Below are 19,184 nucleotides of genomic sequence, written 5' to 3'. Positions count from 1 at the left end.
GTCGAAAATTTCACTACTCGCTCATCTCTAGTCGTTATCACACGAAGCAATAATCTGCGGATTTGCAGATTATCGCTCTCTGTTATAGAGCCCTCCCTCACACGTTCTGTTCCAGACTATAATATCTACACGCTGCTCTCTATTTTCAGGGTGCTCTCAGAGTCGGGCAGTTTCCTCATCGTCCTTTATTCGGTCACCCACAAGGAGCCGGAGTTCTATGAATGTCTTCCCTGCATTGGGCACGACCCTCTCGGCTTTCAGTTGTTGACATGTGAAGATGCATTACACCTCTTCAAGGTAAGCGTCCGCCGCCTGCTGTGGGTGAGGTGCGTTTTATGTCTCTATAGGAAGCTTTGTATAACATTCTGTGTCTGTTACAGAATGCGGAATCTTCCAAGCAATCCCATCTCCAGTTTGAGCTTTCCACCGAGAGCCAGAACTCAGAAGCCTATCTGTTTAATGAAGTTTCAAGGACTGTGTCAGCCGCTGTGTAAGTTTTTTTTAACTTGCATTTTTTTAATTCTTATTTCTGTACCTAGTAGACCTCAGCGGACTCTCAGTATGTTTGTGCTGTCCTATCTCAGGGTAGCATAAACTAGTGACAGAGAAGCTGAACAGAATGATGTATCACTTACATTGCTCTGTGCAGCTGATCCAGAGATCTCCTCCTGAATTACATGGACAATAAGTAGTCCTCTACAATATGTGCATGAGCTCAGTAGTCTTGGATATTCATGAGAAGCAGAAAACTCCACCCACCAGCTGCTGATTGGCAGTTATCTATCCATGCTGTGTATAGGCAGTCAACTGTCAATCAGCAGCTGGGGGGAGGGGTGTGGCAGGAATCCTATTCTCCTGCTTATTAGGAGAACGGCTGAACAGGATGATGTAAATAATACCCCGATTTGTTTTCTGTCAGTAGTTTATGCTGCCCTCATATAAGGCGGAATAAACCTAGTGACAGATTCCCTTTAAGCATGCTTGAGACAGATCGTTCGTAATTACCAGTGGCTGATGGAGATGGATGCAGCCCCAGGGAGACGTAGAAAACACGAATATGGCCTATGGCTGTATCCATGTTTTCCAGGATTCCCTAGGGTAGCATGCAAGTTTGTCAGTCATCAGTATAAAAATTCCAAACCAAGGTGTTATTGGTGCCCAGGTCGCCCTGTGGGATGGATTCACTGACTCCTTATTCCTATTTATTCGTTTTCAGATTCAAACCAAATGTGTCTCCCAGTAAATTATCTGTGAGCGACCACGATTCCGGCGTAGAAGACGAGGATTTTTCTCCTAGGCCTTCTCCTCGCCCTCATCCGTCATTTCAGCAGGTAAAAATAGTCTTGTCTGATGTAATATAATATCTTATCAAATCAGGTTGTGTGAACAGGAGGAGCAGTGGTACGGTTCATGTAATGCCGACCCTGCATCATTTCCAGCTATCCTGTTGAGCATGTGTGAGCCAGCTGGTAATGATGTCATGTGCTGCACATATCATGCCATGTTAAAGGGGTTGTCCAGGCTTCAAAAAACATGGCTGCTTTCTTCCAGAAACAGCACCCCTCTTGTCCTCCTCAGGTTGGGTGTGAGTTTTGCAGCTCAGGTCTATTAAAGTGAATGGAACTGAATACTAATACCACGCACAACCTGAGTACAGGGGTGGCGCTGTTTTTGCAAGAAAGGTGGTGTGCTTTTTCTATGGAAGTCTGACTTGGTCCTGTGGACAGAGCTGGGAGAGAGTGCACCTAGTGTGCTGCTTCTAGTCATATCGAAATGAGTATGGGTCTTGGCACTCAACAATCAAAATATTTGACATGTCTCTACAACATTATTATTATTACATACAAGTATTTTTATTTTTTATTTTTTTTTTAAGTTGCAGTGCGCATCTATCATCTTGTAGCATTCTGGAAGTATTGTTGCCACTAGGTGGCACTGTTGTACACGTTATATACTTCTCATTAAACGTACAGTAAACACTATGCTTCTATTTCTATGGCAGGATAAACATGTAAGTACTAATAGTGTAAAATGCAGCGTGACAACAATGTCTATTTATAATACAGGCCACTAAAATCCAGCCGTGTGTGCCGGAGCTCTCGCTGGTGTTTGGAAGCCACATAGAGCCGAGGTCGGGGGCGCAGCAGATCGCCAGTAAGAAGGCGGCCCCAGTATCCTCAACACCAAAAATCTCCCATCAGGTCCTAAATGCATCGTGCCAAAATAATGACCACCCCCTCGGAAAAGAATCCTCGGCAAGACCCTCGCTTATGGCCTTCAAAAACCCCAAGAGCCAAGCGACAAGATCATCCAAAGTCCGATCGGTTGTAGCAGAGAAGCCAAAAGTTCATCAGGGGCCAACCAGAAGAAACTCCACCTCTTCATCCACGTCCTCGTCTTCTCTGTCCACGCCGCGTACGGGCTCTTCCCCCGATACGTCGGTCCACCAGGTCAGAGGATCGGCCGAGCTCGACCTGAGCATTAATGGATCCTGCCAGGAGCAGCCACTGATGCCGTCTACTCACTTTTCCAGACAGTCTCCCCTATTGTTGTCTCCGACCCATAACGTGACCTTTCCCCTTCCGCCGAGGAAACCTGCTGATCCGTCCAGGCAGACTCCCAGCTATGCTCCTTTCCATCAGGCCAATGTGTGTTGCCACAATATTGCCCCTCCTCAGTGTCATACTGCAAGTTCTTGGCCGGTGATGAACGGTTACATTAACCATTGTGGTATGGAGAGTCCATCGGACTCATCCGGAAACCTTGTCCCTCCTTATGCGAATATGAGCTGTCCGGCCGTGTGCTGCAACGCCCTGTGTGCCAGCAGCTGCCAGAAAGGAACATCGAGAGCCGGGAGCTGCTCATCACCAGTGGAGAACGTGATGTCACCGGGCAGGCGGGATTCTTTGCCGATGAACGTATGCAGTCCTCGTGCGTGCCAGCATGGTACACCACCGGCAATGCCTGCACCTAATGGGATGCTGGGACTGTCTACAGAAGCTTACCAGCTCCTAGCCGAACAGGACAGGCAGCTGAAACTTCTTCAGGCTCAGGTTGGTTGACATTCATTTCTCTCCCTGGAAATTTCTCCGTACAGATAATTCTTACCTTTATATATTGGGCTTAAAGGGAATGTGTCATCTAAATTTTCTTTTACCAATTAGATACAAAAACTTTTTTTTATATTCTTTTTATTTAACTTTTGTACAATGTTTTGGGGGCGGCCAAATTGCCTGGGCTGTTCTTAACAGCAATTTCATGACATGCTTTACAGCAAGCCTCATGGACATAGAAGACAATAGACAGACTCTGTCCCCCTTGAGATGAATGTAAAACATTACTGAACACGCTCTGTGACCTGTGAAGAGGTCATTCCACAGGGAGCTGCTATTGTCCTCTCTATCTACTGGTGTCACATGACGCTGCAATGCTGTACAGATCACTTTACAGCAGCCTCCTCTTATCACCACAGACACAACATGAAATCTCAGCTCCGTTTTAGCCCCAGTGGTGAGAATGAGAACTGCATATTATATAATATAGAGAGAAAAACGGAAAATTAGAAAAAAGTCACCAAAATTCTTAAGAAATATGTTCAAAGTAAAAACATTATTTATGCAATAAGTCACTTTCTGATGACACATCCCCTTTAATGTGTATGTAAACTTGTAGATTCAGCGCCTTTTAGAAGCCCAGAGTAATTCCCGGGAGGCCGGAACCGCACAGAAAGGGGCAGAATCGGGAGCCGCCGAAACAGAAGAAGCTGAGCCCAGCAGGAAAGCCAGCGTCAGCATAGCCGTCGGGACAGGTACTACACAATCTTAGTGTTCTTATTTCTGTACATAAAGCAGCAGCTTGTCCAGCACATTACATATAGTGGTAGTAGGGTGAAGTAGCTATCACGTTTATCTCTCCTAGGCGAGGCAAGGTTAGCATTATATGGGCTGCGGACGTTCTATAGGCCTATCCGCTGCCTTAGGGATGCCCGGGATCTCTGAGTGTCATAAACAGTTTACTCCTGCACACTTCAGGACACTTATGACAATACCTTCTAATGAAAGAGGAAAACAAGGCCTAGTTTACATAAATGCGGCGGTGTTTTCAGTGGGACAGTTAGGATGGTGTGTTCTCACAATACTACCGCCAGACAGAACACACCTCAGAACGCTGTGTCACCCAGCACTGCACCCATTAAAGTCTATGGAGATCCAGTTAGAGATGTCCCCCCCCCCCATTAATCCTTGTGACCCGGGCCTTGCAGCATAGTGGCCCCTGCTCCTCTATATATGTGCAGCACCTAGGGCAGGGGTAGGGAACCTTAGCTCTCCAGCTGTTGCAAAACTACAACTCCCATCATGCCTGGGGATATCCAGGCATAATGGGAGTTGTAGTTTGCAACAGCTGGAGAGCCAAGGTTCCCCATGTCCTGCTGCCCACAGTGGAGAACTCCCATGTAGTTGTCGATGTTATATGGCTGCTATGTTGCTGCCCCCTGTAATGATGTAGAGGAAAAAACTGATGACTACTAAGGCTGGATTCACACTACAAAACTGATGGGAAAAACTGATGCGTGTGTGTGCATTTGTTTCAATCCACTTTGCCATTGAATTCCATTATAAAAAAAAAAAAAAAAAAAAGGATCCGTTTTTTTTTTGTTTTTTTTAATGGACACAAAAATCAGGTTGACTATGTTTTTGTGTACTTTTTTTTTTTTTTTTTGAATAATGTATTCAACGGAAAAATGGATAAAAACAGATGCGTGTGTGTGTGTTTTGCAAAAACGTAGTGTGAACCCAGCCTAATGGAATAAACTTATGGCAGCTGATGGTAATTGATGGTTTTTACTGAAAAAAGGATAGAAAACCTGATGACAACTGAGGCCTTTTTGGCATCAGTTATGACATCAGTTCTAGTCGGTTTCTGACAAAAAAAAACCCTGAAATGAATGCAACGTATGCATGTAAACTAGGCCTAATAATAACCCAAGGGCCTCAGTCTAATTAGATTGGTTTCCTCCATGTGCACTACTGATATTGCAGGATGTTTGTTATTACTGTGTTTGAGGGCCCTTTTACACGGAAAGATTATCTGACAGATTATCTGCCAAAGATTTGAAGCCAAAGCCAGGAATGGACTATAAACAGAGATCAGGTAATAAAGGAAAGCCTGAGATTTCTCCTCTTTTCAGATCCATTCCTGGTTTTGGCTTCAAATCTTTGGCAGATAATCTGTCAGATAATCTTTCCGTGTAAAAGGGCCCTGAGCCTTTTGCTTCAGTAACATAAAGTGGCCAGCAGGGGGCAGTATAGGGCTACCAGAATGTTTGTACAGACTTCTGCAATCTGGTTATGTGACGTATCTGCGGAACTAAAAGTCTCAGCAAGCAACAAAGCAAACAAACACTAATCCCGTCCTTGAACGATCTGTTGCTTATAGGTTTGTGGGCTTCGCTAGATATTCTTTTAGAAATATATATATGTTTATGATTTTATCTGCTGCTCCCACTTTGCATGTGTCTATTATGTATGGCAAAAAAAATTTACACTCTTCATGAATTTTTTTTTTTTTTTTTGTCTTCCTTTTTTGAGCTTTTTGGCAATTGATGATTTTATTTATATTGATCAGCCAAGACGTGGCAAATTTACAAACATTAGTGGTCACTGGCCATACGGATTTTAGCCTATGTTCTCACACGGTGAAAATAAAAGCATAATACAGCTATAATTTTAAGTGAAAATAAAACAAAACAAAAAAACTAACAGGTTGTAAGTACTGAGCTTGTTTATTATCTGTTTTCTCTACTGTGTGTGCTCTGTAGGGACGTCAATAGAGAACATTATTACATTGAAATGCAGCCGTATTTTGCTTTTATTTTACTGTATGTGAATATAGCCTCAAAGTGCTGTTAGGTTTTAACATCAGCTGCTGTTCACATTATGGTGCCTGATCGACATTAGGAACAGGTCACTCCGATGTGTTTGTGTTTTTGCTGGTGACAATAGTGATGTGTGCATTACTATAATATAGGTGAGCTTCGCTGCGTTATGTATCGTTATACTGTTATAACATATATGTTAAATTATTAATATATTAAATATTATATATTAAGTTATTTTTTATTTTATTTTTTATTTTTTTTTGGGATACGATTATTGTGGGTGATCACCTCTCTTTGTACAGCTAAAAAAAACACGTATATTAGCGGAAACTGTGAAATGTACAAAGAATGTGTGTAATCCCAGCCTTATGTCTGGTGTGACAGCGGCTTAAAGGGGTTGTCCAGCAAAAATCTTTTTCTTTCAAATCAACTGGTGTCAGAAAGTTATAAAGATTTGCAATTGACTTCTATTTATTAATCTCAAGTCTTCCTATACTTATTAGCTGCTGTATGGAAATGTTTTATTTTACAGTCTGACACAGTGCTCTCTGCTGCCACCTCTGTCCATGTCAGGAACTGTCCAGAGCAGCAGCAAATCCCCATATGAAAACCTCTCCTGCTCTGGACAGTTCCTGACAGGGACAGAGGTGGCAGCAGAGAGCACTGTGTCAGACTGAAAATAAAACAACATTTCCCGCAGGACATACAGCAGCTGATAAGTATGGGAAGACTTGAGATCTTTTAATAGAAGTAAATCACAAATCTATATAACTTTCTGATACCAGTTGATTTAAAAGAAAATTCTTTTTGCTGGATAACCCCTTTAACCCTTTGAGGACCAGGCCCAAAATTACCCAGTGGACCGCGCAAATTTTGATCTTTGCGCTTTCGTTTTTCCCTCCTCCCCTTCTAAGAGCTCCAGCACTCTCAGTTTTCTATCTACAAGTCATGTAAGTGCTTGTTTTTTACAGGAATAGTTGTACTGTGTAATGGCGTCTTTCATTTTACCATAACATGTATGACGGAATCCCAAATATATTATTTATGAAGATATAAATAGGTGAAATCGCAAAAAAGAATGCAATATGGTAACGTTTGGGGGGTTCCTGTGTCTACGTAATGCACTATATGGTAACAGCGACATGATACTATTACTCTATAGGTCAGTCCGAACACAACCATATGCAGGTTACACAGATTCTCTAATGTTATATATATATTTTTTTTATGAAATCCTTTTTTTTGGCAATTAAATATTAATAAAATGGGCCTATTGTGACGCTTATAACGGTTTTATTTTTTCACCTATGGGGCTGTATGGGGTGTCATTTTTTCCGCCATGATCTCTAGTTTTTATTAATACCTTATTTGTGAAGATCGGACGTTTTGATCACTTTTTATTGATTTTTTTTTAATATATAATGTAACATAAAATCGGTAATCTGCGCACTTTTTCCCCTCTTTTCGTGTACGCCGTTCACCGTTCGCAATGACGCTTGTTATATTTTAATAGATCGGACAATTACGCACGCTACGGTATATTATATGTTTATCTATTTATTTATTTTTATATGTTTTATTTATATAATGGGAAAGGGGGGTGATTTAGACTTTTATTGGGGGAGGGGTTTTGGGGTAGTGTGTTAGTGTTTTGAACTTTTTTTTTTTTTACACTTTTGAAGTCCCTTTGGGGGACTTGTACATACATTAGTTTGATTTTTACACTGACCATTGCTATGCCATAGGCATAGCATTGATCAGTGTTATCGGCGATCTGCTCATTGAGCCTGCCTGTGCAGGCTCAGTGTAGCAGATCGCCGATCGGACCGCATGGAGGCAGGTAAGAGACCTCCAGCAGTCCGTTTCAACGATCGGGACCCCCGCAGTCACACTGCGGGGGTCCCGATCGGTAAGTGACAGGGGACTCCCCCTGTCACTTACACTTAAACGCTGCGGTCGCGCGTTTAAGGGGTTAATGACACGCGGCAGCGCGATCGCTGCAGCGTGTCATTACCGGTGAGGTCCCGGCTGCTCACTGCAGCCGGCCCCCACCTCCTATGAAGCGTGCTCCGCTCCGGAGCGCGCTTCATAGCGGGAATACCACCCATGACGTAAGGTTACGTCATGGGTAGTCTGGGGACAGACTTCCATGACGTAACCCTACGTCCAGGGTCGTCTAGGGGTTAAGGGGCAGGTTCGCACACACACTATGTGCTGTGAATTTTTTTTCTTTAATATATATATATATATAATTATAATATATATATTATTTTTGGGGGGCTTTGTGGCAATTTTTTTAAAACACAGCATGCTGAGGATTTGGCATGTTGTGTTTTTTTTTTTTTTTTTTTTTTCTTCTCCCATAGAGTCAAAGGGAATTGAACTCTGAAAAGGCAAAATAAAGTCAATCACGCCTTTAAAAAAAAAAAAAAAAAAAAGCCAAATTCTTGTTCTTTTTTTTTTTTTTTTTTTTCTTTTGTAGCCCAGAAAAACGCCACAAAAAAAAATCCTGGAGCACCCTGAACCCAATGTCCCTTTTGACCCTTTTATTCTCTGGCATCGGCTTTCTTCCTGTTGAGCATATAGATATAGAGAGGGATATGCACGCTCAGCTGAGCAGAGTGTCTCTGGGATTATTGGGGGGGAGACAAGTGCTCGCTTGGACACATCAAGCTTTAGGCAGTGTTCATACATTGTGAAACATCGGCTGTGACCCGGTCGGATCAGTACTGCAGTACCGGCCGGATGATCTTCATTTCTGATAAATTTTCATGTGTGCGCCCGCATCACAGTTCATCACTGCACACCGGCCGCACGCTCCATTGTGTGAACTGACATGTCTGTGCAGGTGCTATTCAATGAATAGCGGCCGCACAAAACTGACATGTCAGTTTTTCATGCGTCCATTTAGAACCCCGGCCAGAGCGTATACTATGTGTATGTATATATGTACTATGTGTATATGCTCTGGACGGGATTCCATTAATTCAAATGCAACTTATGTTTTGTATAAATAACGGCCGTTGTTGCAATTTGCAACGATGGCTGTGATTTATACAAAACTTACGTTAAGTGAACATGGCCTTAGAGTGAATCTTCATATAGTTAATTTATTATTTTGCTTGTGAAAAAAAAATGAAAAGAAAACCGCAATAAAGCTGTGATGTGCAGCCTCTGGTCTGGGCCCTGGCGCTTTCATCCTGTGAATCGTGGCTGCTGCCTGCAGTGTACTCTATCCATGTATAATATATCAGCCCCCTGGCAGTGTGCTCTATCTATATATATAACATATTAACCCTCCTGGCAGTGTGCTCTATCCATATATATAACATATTAACCCTCCTGGCAGTGTGCTCCATCCATATATATATAACATATGGGCCCCCTGGCAGTGTGCTCCATCCATATATATATAACATATGGGCCCCCTGGCAGTGTGCTCCATCCATATATATATAACATATGGGCCCCCTGGCAGTGTGCTCCATCCATATATATAACATATGGGCCCCCTGGCAGTGTGCTCCATCCATATATATAACATATGGGCCCCCTGGCAGTGTGCTCCATCCATATATATATATAACATATGAGCCCCCTGGCAGTGTGCTCCATCCATATATATAACATATGGGCCCCCTGGCAGTGTGCTCCATCCATATATATAACATATGGGCCCCCTGGCAGTGTGCTCCATCCATATATATAACATATCGGCCCCCTGGCAGTGTGCTCCATCCATATATATAACATATGGGCCCCCTGGCAGTGTGCTCTATCCATATATATTATATAACATATAGGCCCCCTGGCAGTGTGCTCCATGCATACACTGTATAACATATAGGCCCCCTGGCAGTGTGCTCCATCCATATATATTATATAACATATAGGCCCCCTGGCAGTGTGCTCCATGCATATATATTATATAACATATAGGCCCCCTGGCAGTGTGCTCCATGCATACACTGTATAACATATAGGCCCCCTGGCAGTGTGCTTCATCCATATATATATAACATATAGGCCCCCTGGCAGTGTGCTCCATCCATATATATAACATATCTGCCCCCTGGCAGTGTGCTCCATTCATACACTGTATAACATATCGGCCCCCTGGCAGTGTGCTCCATCCATATATATAACATATCGGCCCCCTGGCAGTGTGCTTCATGCATATACTGTATAACGGCCCCCTGGCAGTGTGCTCCATCCATATATATAACATATGGGCCCCCTGGCAGTGTGCTCTATCCATGCATATATATAACATATGGGCCCCCTGGCAGTGTGCTCCGTCCATATATATAACATATGGGCCCCCTGGCAGTGTGCTCTATCCATATATAGAACATATGGTCCCCCTGGCAGTGTGCTCCATCCATATATATTATATAACATATAGGCCCCCTGGCAGTGTGCTCCATCCATATATATATATAACATATGGGCCCCCTGGCAGTGTGCTCCATCCATATATATTATATAACATATAGGCCCCCTGGCAGTGTGCTCCATGCATACACTGTATAACATATAGGCCCCCTGGCAGTGTGCTCCATCCATATATATTATATAACATATAGGCCCCCTGGCAGTGTGCTCCATCCATATATATTATATAACATATAGGCCCCCTGGCAGTGTGCTCCATGCATATATATTATATAACATATAGGCCCCCTGGCAGTGTGCTCCATGCATACACTGTATAACATATAGGCCCCCTGGCAGTGTGCTCCATCCATATATATATAACATATGGGCCCCCTGGCAGTGTGCTCCATCCATATATATAACATATCGGCCCCCTGGCAGTGTGCTCCATTCATACACTGTATAACATATCGGCCCCTGGCAGTGTGCTCCATCCATATATATAACATATCGGCCCCCTGGCAGTGTGCTCCATCCATATATATATAACATATCTGCCCCCTGGCAGTGTGCTCCATCCATATATATAACATATCGGCCCCCTGGCAGTGTGCTCCATCTATATATATATAACATATCGCCCCCCTGGCAGTGTGCTCCATGCATATATAACATGAGACATTTATTAGTGTAAATTATTAGACTGCACTTGTGTGGTTTACGCTATGATCCTTGAAACCTTCTAGGTGCGAGCTTATTCTGGAACAGCCCTCCATGTCCTGAGGAAGAGGAGACTATGGACAAACAGGATGAGTCCGACCTCCGCAATGAGCTGAGCGCCGCTGTGAACAATGAGCGAGATGCCAGCCGCACCAGCATCGCTTCCTCCTTACAGGCTGTGGACATCTATAGCTTTGCAGAGAGCAGTCAGCTGACAGAGAGCGGTGACCACTCCGCCGCTGCACCCGAGCCGTGAGTATCTCCCCTTCTCATATCTTACATGGGTCTATGTGTTGTCTAATACATATATGTCCATAGTCAGGATGTATGCTATGGGAGCATTGTCCTCAAGATGGCAAACTGCACAGACCGATCATATACAGCTATATCAGCCCTTCACAATAGAATCTGACACCTTTTTATCAATAGTCAACAAATGTATTTTTTTGTTTTTTGTTTTGTAACGTAACCTAAACTTGTTGTGTCCTGTCCATTATTCCCTTTCAGCGTCTGCAGCACCAGGAATGAATGCGGCTCCCCGCAGACCCAATGTGACGGCCGATTGTCCGGTAACCCCGGCCTGGGGGCTCCAGGGGACCCCGACACTGCCGACCTCCCTGCTCTGCCCCCTGAGAAGTTCTACAAGGACTTACTGGTAAGTTTGTAGCTGTATAGTCTGTAAATGTATGGAGGAGAATTGTCCGGACATGGAGGGGAGTAAGAGGCTCTACCCTCCCTGTAATCCAGCACAATGGCCTCATGGATCCCTTATAGGGGAAGTGACTACACCGGGATGTAGAGAGATGGGACATTATTGGTTGATTTCTTGTATAGGCAATTTTTTCGTTATATAATGTATAAACTAAATTTTTTTTTTTAATAGAGCTACTTTGTTACAGTCAGCAGTTTTTTTTTTTGTTTTTGTTTTATGATTTATTTTTCTCATTATAAATATATTGTATTTTTATGGTTGAAGAGGCCCAAAAAAAATATTGCATTTATTACTCCTGTTTTTTTTTTTTTTTTTAAATATATATATTTTATTTTAATATATATATTTTATTAAAAATTTATATATATATATATATATATATATATATATATATATATATATATATATATATATATATATATATATATATAATATAAACTGTTTATGCAAAAAGTGAAGAAAAAAATGTTCCACTTCCATATATATGTGTGTGTATGTATGTATATATGTATGTATATATATATAATATATATATAATATTAATATACACACACAAACAAAAAAAAAAAACACACTGCACCACCCTTTAGTTATATGTAGTTATAGGTTCACGCATAGAGGGAATTTATCATTCTTTGTGCATTTCTAGTATTTTTATTTTCTCTCATACGTCATGTGTACCTGCACCAAATTTATGAGAATGTAGCAAATTCTATATATTTCATCCCTGTAACATCATCTTATATGGTTTTATCTCCAGAGTCAGGTGAACCATCTGCTGAAGAGTTCTACAAGTGAGGAGCTGGGTGGAGAGGAGTCAGGACGCTGCGACTCTCCCGGTGGTTACCCACCGCCCAGCAGCAGCAGCCCCCCGGACCACCAGGACAGTGTACTGAAGGCCACGCTGAAGCAGCTCAAGTCACTGGGAGTGAACGTGGAACAGGAAACATCAGACATGAAGCCAAGCAAGTCAGACACCTCAGACAACGCCTGGTAATGTCAGGGTCTCAATCACCGCTATATGGCTGGAGGTTTTATAGACAATGAAGCTGACGTATTGGATGGTTAGATTGGTCCTATGTAAAATACATGTGCCTCATGGGTGCAACCACGTGGTGCACTAGACAAACCATGCCCCTCTGCAGCCAGCAATGGCCGCATGATGTTACTGGTATGTTATATGCTGCAACATACATGCCAGTTACTTCTGAGGTCGGACTGGTGGTTTCACAGCCGTTCGTTACAAAACCATGTGCTTATTATCTGTATGTTCTGCTGCATGTAGAGTGTAAGCCCTCGCTGGCAGGGTCCTTGGCTTTGTAATGTTCTGTATGTTAACCTTTTATTGCTTGTATAGCGCTCTGCAATTAATATATATATTTGTGTGTGTGTATATGGGCTGAAAAGACCAACTTCTACGCCTGTGTATATATATTTACTCAGTGCCTTATAATACATACTGTATTTATGCTTTTATAACACACACCTGATTACAAGACGCACGTCTGGTTTAGACAACTGAAAAGGGGGTAAAAAAAATTATGTTAAAGGGGTTATCCAGTGCTACAAAAACATGGCCACTTTCTTTCAGAGACAACACCAGTCTCTTGTCTCCAGTTCAGGTGCAATTTGCAATTAGGCTCCATTCACTTCAATGGAACTGAATAGCAACACATGCATCCAAACTGGAGACAAGAGTGGTGCTGTCTCTGGAAGAAAGCTGCCATGTTTATGTAGCGCTAGATAACCCCTTTAATAAGCTTTCCCTGTGGTCTAAGGCAGTGAAGGGGTCAAGGTTTATTGAAAAGACAGGGTCACTTTAACACTCTCATTACATTATACTGCTACATCATATATACACACACAGCTTTGCTACATCATATATACACACACAGTTCTGCTACATCATATATATATATATATATATATATATATATATATATATATATATACACATATACACACACACAGCTTTGCTACATCATATATACACACACAGCAATATATTTTCTTGCTAAAAATGTGTCTTATAAAGCGAAAAATATGGCATATAATTGATATAAATCTGTTTTCCTCAACCTGCGGCCCTTCATCTTTAGCAGAACTACAATTCTCTATCTGTCCAGGCATGATGGGGTTTGTAGTTCTGCAGCACTTGGAGGATCGCGGTTCAGGGAACGCCGCTTTATATGAATTCTATAAGTATTATATGGTACGAAGTAAAGATCCAGTCTCCAAGCGGCTGGTAAGGATGTACTAATAGCGTTCAGACCCTGAGAACAATCGTATCTCTCCCTCACATTGTCGTCCTCTTTCTGCAGCGTTCTCGCCTCCATCAACCCAGAAGCGGTCATCCCGAGACTGAACTACATGTCATTTACCAACATCGGCTTAAGCGGCTTCATCCCCAACGGAGTGGACCTGAGCATGGAAGCGAACGCCATCGCCTTGAAGTATCTGAGCGAGTCTCAGCTGACGCAGCTCTCTCTGAATCACGCCAGCAAAAACAAAGCCCCCGATCCGTCCTCCCTTCACAGTCTCTTTCCTCAGAGCACGGAGAAGAGCCTGGTCGGCCTGAGCGTAATCTCTCTCAACAACATGTCTTTTGCCACTAAGAAGTACTTGAAGCGCTACAACCTGATAGAGAGCAACGACAGCAGCGACGACGACGAGGCCGACTGTACTGGCAACAACCTGGCGGAAAGGATTCCCAGGGCGTCCCCCGATCACTCTTTAAGGGACCAGAGTCTGGATTTCGTTTCCGAACCTAAACCCGTCGTGAGGATTCCCGAATTCGCTCCTAATGCCGAGGCCAATACCTTAAGAAACATAACGAATGAGATCTCTGGAAGGGTCACCCCCAGAGCGCAAGAGTCTGAAGAGATCTCGCCCCGTTTTTTAAAAGATTTTAACCCCAGGCCGAAGCTGACCTCAGGGAAGGGTCACTTCACCGCGCACCCCGAGAAGGAGAACGGAAGAAACTCCCCGCTATTCAATGTAAGGGAGTCCGCTAAGAAGGTGTCGGGTCCTGGCAGCGCTAACGGAGACATCTTAGACGTCAATAGACTTCGCCAGCTGCCGAAGTTGTTCTGAGCCGTTACTGGATCTACCGAGTGACTGGTTCCTGCCAATATTCCTTCCTATGGAAGTACAGGATCTGCAGGAGCTGGGGGCTACTCATAGAGCGCACAACCTCCATACAGCTTTACCGTACCGGATTCCTTTAACAATATGACTGCTGTGAAGTACACTTGCAGCTGTTGCTAAACTACAACTCCCAGCATGCCCTGACAGCCTTCGGCATGTAGAGTTAGGAAAAAGCAACTACTTTCTTGCAAAAACAGCGCCATCCCCAGGTTGTGCGCAGTATTACAGTTCTGCTCCATTCCCTTGAACGGACCTGATCTGCAAAACCTGCCCACCCAAATCTAAGGACAAGAGCGGCGCTGTATCTGGAAGAAAGCATCCATTAATATTTCACAGATCCAGACAATGATGAGAGTTGTAGAACAAATTAATAGGCCCATCAGTCCTTTATGATGCAGTTGTTCCGTCCGTGTTATTACGTCTCTGGCTCGGCCGCGCGATATTTCCAGTTATCTCTGAATGATGTGGCGCTGCGGTGTTGCCGAGCTCACGTCTTGCACTTGTCTTTGGTGTGTCGTTTTGTCTTTGTGTGCGATTGAGCTTTACCTGAATGACGATATCTATATGTACCCACACACGTTTTTTTATTTAAATTTCGTTTTTTATGTCTGTCAAATTTTGTATTTTACGTAAATTATTTTATATTTTTTAATAAAGGTCAACACATTTTTACTTTTTTTTGTTTTTTAAATTATTATACTTTTGTATAGTATTATAATATTGGATTCAATACTACTTTATAAACTCTGCCCTATTGCTTTTGCTGCCCGTTGCTTGTCTCCATCACACCCACTCATGTACATTTTTGTGTCTTCCCTGCTTTTTAAAGGGGTTGTTCGCCAACAACATTTTTCTTTTAAATCAACTGGTGTCAGAAAGTTAAAGATTTGTAATTTACTTCTATTAAAAAATCTCCAGCCTTCCAGTACTTATCAGCTGCTGTATGTCCTGCAGGAAGTGGTGTATTCTCTCCAGTCTGATACAGTGCTCTCTGCTGCCACCTCTGCTTCAGAAACGAAAATTTTAGGGAAAGGGATGGGGATGCTTCGGCCCTCCAGCTGTTGCAAAACTACAATTCCCATCATGCCAGGACAGCCGAAGCTTCCCCATCCCTGAGCTAGATTGTCAGCTCTTGTGATCCCAGCCCTAACCCCATGCAGTGTTGTCATTGCCGGCCTGTGTATCCAGACAAGGCAGCGAGGATCTCTCATCCTTATCGGCCCGTCTGCAGCATTGGCAGTAACCTCTCTAATATCTCGTTTTCCAGCCCCCGCCGCTTCCTAATTGCCTCCTAACCGCTTGATCGGTGGCCAAGAATCCGATCCATAATCGCCCATCGCTTTCATGCAAATAAGATTTAATACCCACTAAATAGTTTGTTCACAAAATGAATTTGCAAAAAGCCTAAATTTAGTGTTCTATAAATACTCCGGCCGGGCAGATAAGGCCCTTCCCCCCCCCCCCCCCCATCATTAGTCGCAAGGTCGCGTATTATCGTCAAGTATAAAGCAGAGGGCGGGTAATACCACTGGACCGACCATGGAAAAAAAACAAAACCTAAATAATATGGGACTCGTGAAAGTCGTCTCCTAAAGACTTTGAATCTAAAAATAAGCTCCACTCCATCGGGTCTGCTCCATCTCCAGCATTTCCTGCCGGGCAGAGGAAGTGGGCTGGAACCGATATAGTTTCCTGGATGTAACCTAAACATCAGAGGGGCTCGCTGGTGGCCATGCTGCATCCTTTCCTGCTTAGTAAGCAGGCAGACAGTGTTACACCATAGAGATTACCAGCAGGGGAGGAATCAGGGGGGTAACCAGATCTGATCCCTATCACCGTGATGATAACCCACTTAGCAGGACGGCAATGTGACTGCAATTGTGATCCCTATTGCTAAACCAAAGCCGTAGGAGATAGCGGAGTATATAGGAAAATCTAAAGGCTTGCTGGCATGGAGCATACGGATACAGGGAAGAAATTGCACAGAAAATGCTGTTGTGCATGAAAATGCTGTATATAGTGTGGGTGTTAGTAAGAGCGCTCATACAGTACATACAGTGGTATCAGCTGCAGCTGTCACATGTGTTCCTTAGGTCCAGTCTGTAATTCAGGAGGGCAGAGTATGTATGTAAGAGCGCCATTCAGGAGGGCACAGTATGTATGTAAGAGCGCCATTCAGGAGGGCACAGTATGTATGTAAGAGCGCCATTCAGGAGGGCACAGTATGTATGTAAGAGCGCCATTCAGGAGGGCACAGTATGTATGTAAGAGCGCAATTCAGGAAGGCACACAGTATGTATGTAAGAGCGCCATTCAGGAAGGCACACAGTATGTATGTAAGAGCGCCATTCAGTAGGGCACAGTATGTATGTAAGAGCGCCATTCAGGAGGGCACAGTATGTATGCAAGAGCGCCATTCAGGAAGGCAGTATGTATGTAAGAGCGCCATTCAGGAAGGCAGTATGTATGTAAGAGCGCCATTCAGGAGGGCACAGTATGTATGTAAGAGCGCCATTCAGGAAGGCAGTATGTATGTAAGAGCGCCATTCAGGAAGGCAGTATGTATGTAAGAGCGCCATTCAGGAGGGCACAGTATGTATGTAAGAGCGCCATTCAGGAAGGCAGTATGTATGTAAGAGCGCCATTCAGGAGGGCACAGTATGAAAGCGCCATTCAGGAGGGCAGAGTATGTAAGAGCGCTATTCAGGAGGGCAGAGTATGTATGTAAGAGCGCCATTCAGGAAGGCAGTATGTATGTAAGAGCGCCATTCAGGAAGGCAGTATGTATGTAAGAGCGCCATTCAGGAAGGCAGTATGTATGTAAGAGCGCCATTCAGGAAGGCAGTATGTATGTAAGAGCGCCATTCAGGAGGGCACAGTATGTATGTAAGAGCGCCATTCAGGAGGGCAGTATGTATGTAAGAGCGCCATTCAGGAGGGCAGTATGTATGTAAGAGCGCCATTCAGGAAGGCACACAGTATGTATGTAAGAGCGCCATTCAGGAGGGCACAGTATGTATGTAAGAGCGCCATTTAGGAAGGCACAGTATGTATGTAAGAGCGCCATTCAGGAGGGCACAGTATGTATGTAAGAGCGCCATTTAGGAAGGCACACAGTATGTATGTAAGGCTGCATTCACACGTTCCGGGAAATTGTCCGTTCTCACGGATCCTGTGCGAACGGACAATTTTACAGCTCATTGCTTTCTATTGAACTATTCAGATGTTCCGTGTAAAAATAGGACATGTCATAACTCGGAATGGAATCACGGAACGGATTCCCCATAGAAATCAATGAGATCCGTGTTTTTCACGGATGTACATGTATATGACATCCATGTTATTCCATGAAAGACACAGATGTGATGTAATCAATGTAATTTAAAATGCTGTAAAACAGATTCGTGAAAAAAAACGGACACAGATGCAAAACGGATGAAAAAAGAGTGTTTTGCATGGATCACGGAGGTAGCTACCGGACCACAATCACAGACCGGGAAAATCACTGAACGCGTGATTGCAGCCTAAGAGCGCCATTCAGGAGGGCAGTATGTATGTAAGAGCGCCATTCAGGAGGGCAGTATGTATGTAAGAGCGCCATTCAGGAGGGCACGGTATGTATGTAAGAGCGCCATTCAGGAGGGCAGTATGTATGTAAGAGCGCCATTCAGGGGGGCATTATGTATGTAAGAGTGCCATTCAGGAGGGCACGGTATGTATGTAAGAGCGCCATTCAGAAGTGCAGTATGTATGTAAGAGCGCCATTCAGGAGGGCACAGTATGTATGTGAGAGCGCCATTCAGGAGGGCACAGTATGTATGTAAGAGCACCATTCAGGAGGGCACATAGTATGTATGTAAGAGCACCATTCAGGAGGGCACATAGTATGTATGTAAGAGCGCCATTCAGGAGGGCACAGTATGTATGTAAGAGCGCCATTCCGGAGGGCACAGTATGTATGTAAGAGCGCCATTCCGGAGGGCACAGTATGTATGTAAGAGCGCCATTCCGGAGGGCACAGTATGTATGTAAGAGCGCCATTCAGGAGGGCACACTATGTATGTAAGAGCGCCATTCAGGAGGGCACAGTATGTATGTAAGAGCGCCATTCAGGAGGGCACAGTATGTAAGTAAGAGCGCCATTCAGGAGGACACAGTATGTATCTAAGAGCGCCATTCAGGAGGGTACAGTATGTATGTATGTAAGAGCGCCATTCAGGAGGACACAGTATGTAAGTAAGAGCGCCATTCAGGAGGGCACAGTATGTATGTAAGATCGCCATTCAGGAGGGCATAGTATGTAAGTAAGAGCGCCATTCAGGAGGACACAGTATGTAAGTAAGAGCGCCA

General features: G+C 43.7%; 1 protein-coding gene across 1 annotated transcript in view; it reads left to right on the top strand.

The window, feature by feature from the left end:
- The window catches only part of STIL (STIL centriolar assembly protein), a 34,529-nt gene extending 19,023 nt beyond the window's left edge, over positions 1-15,506 (top strand). Inside the window, exons 9-17 of the mRNA XM_069981574.1 lie at positions 150-297; positions 381-490; positions 1,217-1,331; positions 2,067-3,053; positions 3,673-3,808; positions 11,002-11,227; positions 11,483-11,630; positions 12,448-12,680; positions 14,009-15,506. Of these exons, the coding sequence (XP_069837675.1) occupies positions 150-297; positions 381-490; positions 1,217-1,331; positions 2,067-3,053; positions 3,673-3,808; positions 11,002-11,227; positions 11,483-11,630; positions 12,448-12,680; positions 14,009-14,780 (2,875 nt within the window). The 3' untranslated portion in view covers positions 14,781-15,506. The remainder of the gene's footprint in view (positions 1-149; positions 298-380; positions 491-1,216; positions 1,332-2,066; positions 3,054-3,672; positions 3,809-11,001; positions 11,228-11,482; positions 11,631-12,447; positions 12,681-14,008) is intronic.
- Positions 15,507-19,184: the final 3,678 nt, after the last annotated feature.

The sequence above is a fragment of the Dendropsophus ebraccatus genome, chromosome 8, assembly GCF_027789765.1.
Source record: "Dendropsophus ebraccatus isolate aDenEbr1 chromosome 8, aDenEbr1.pat, whole genome shotgun sequence".
NCBI lineage: Eukaryota > Metazoa > Chordata > Amphibia > Anura > Hylidae > Dendropsophus > Dendropsophus ebraccatus.
This window is presented reverse-complemented; position numbering and strand designations above follow the sequence as displayed.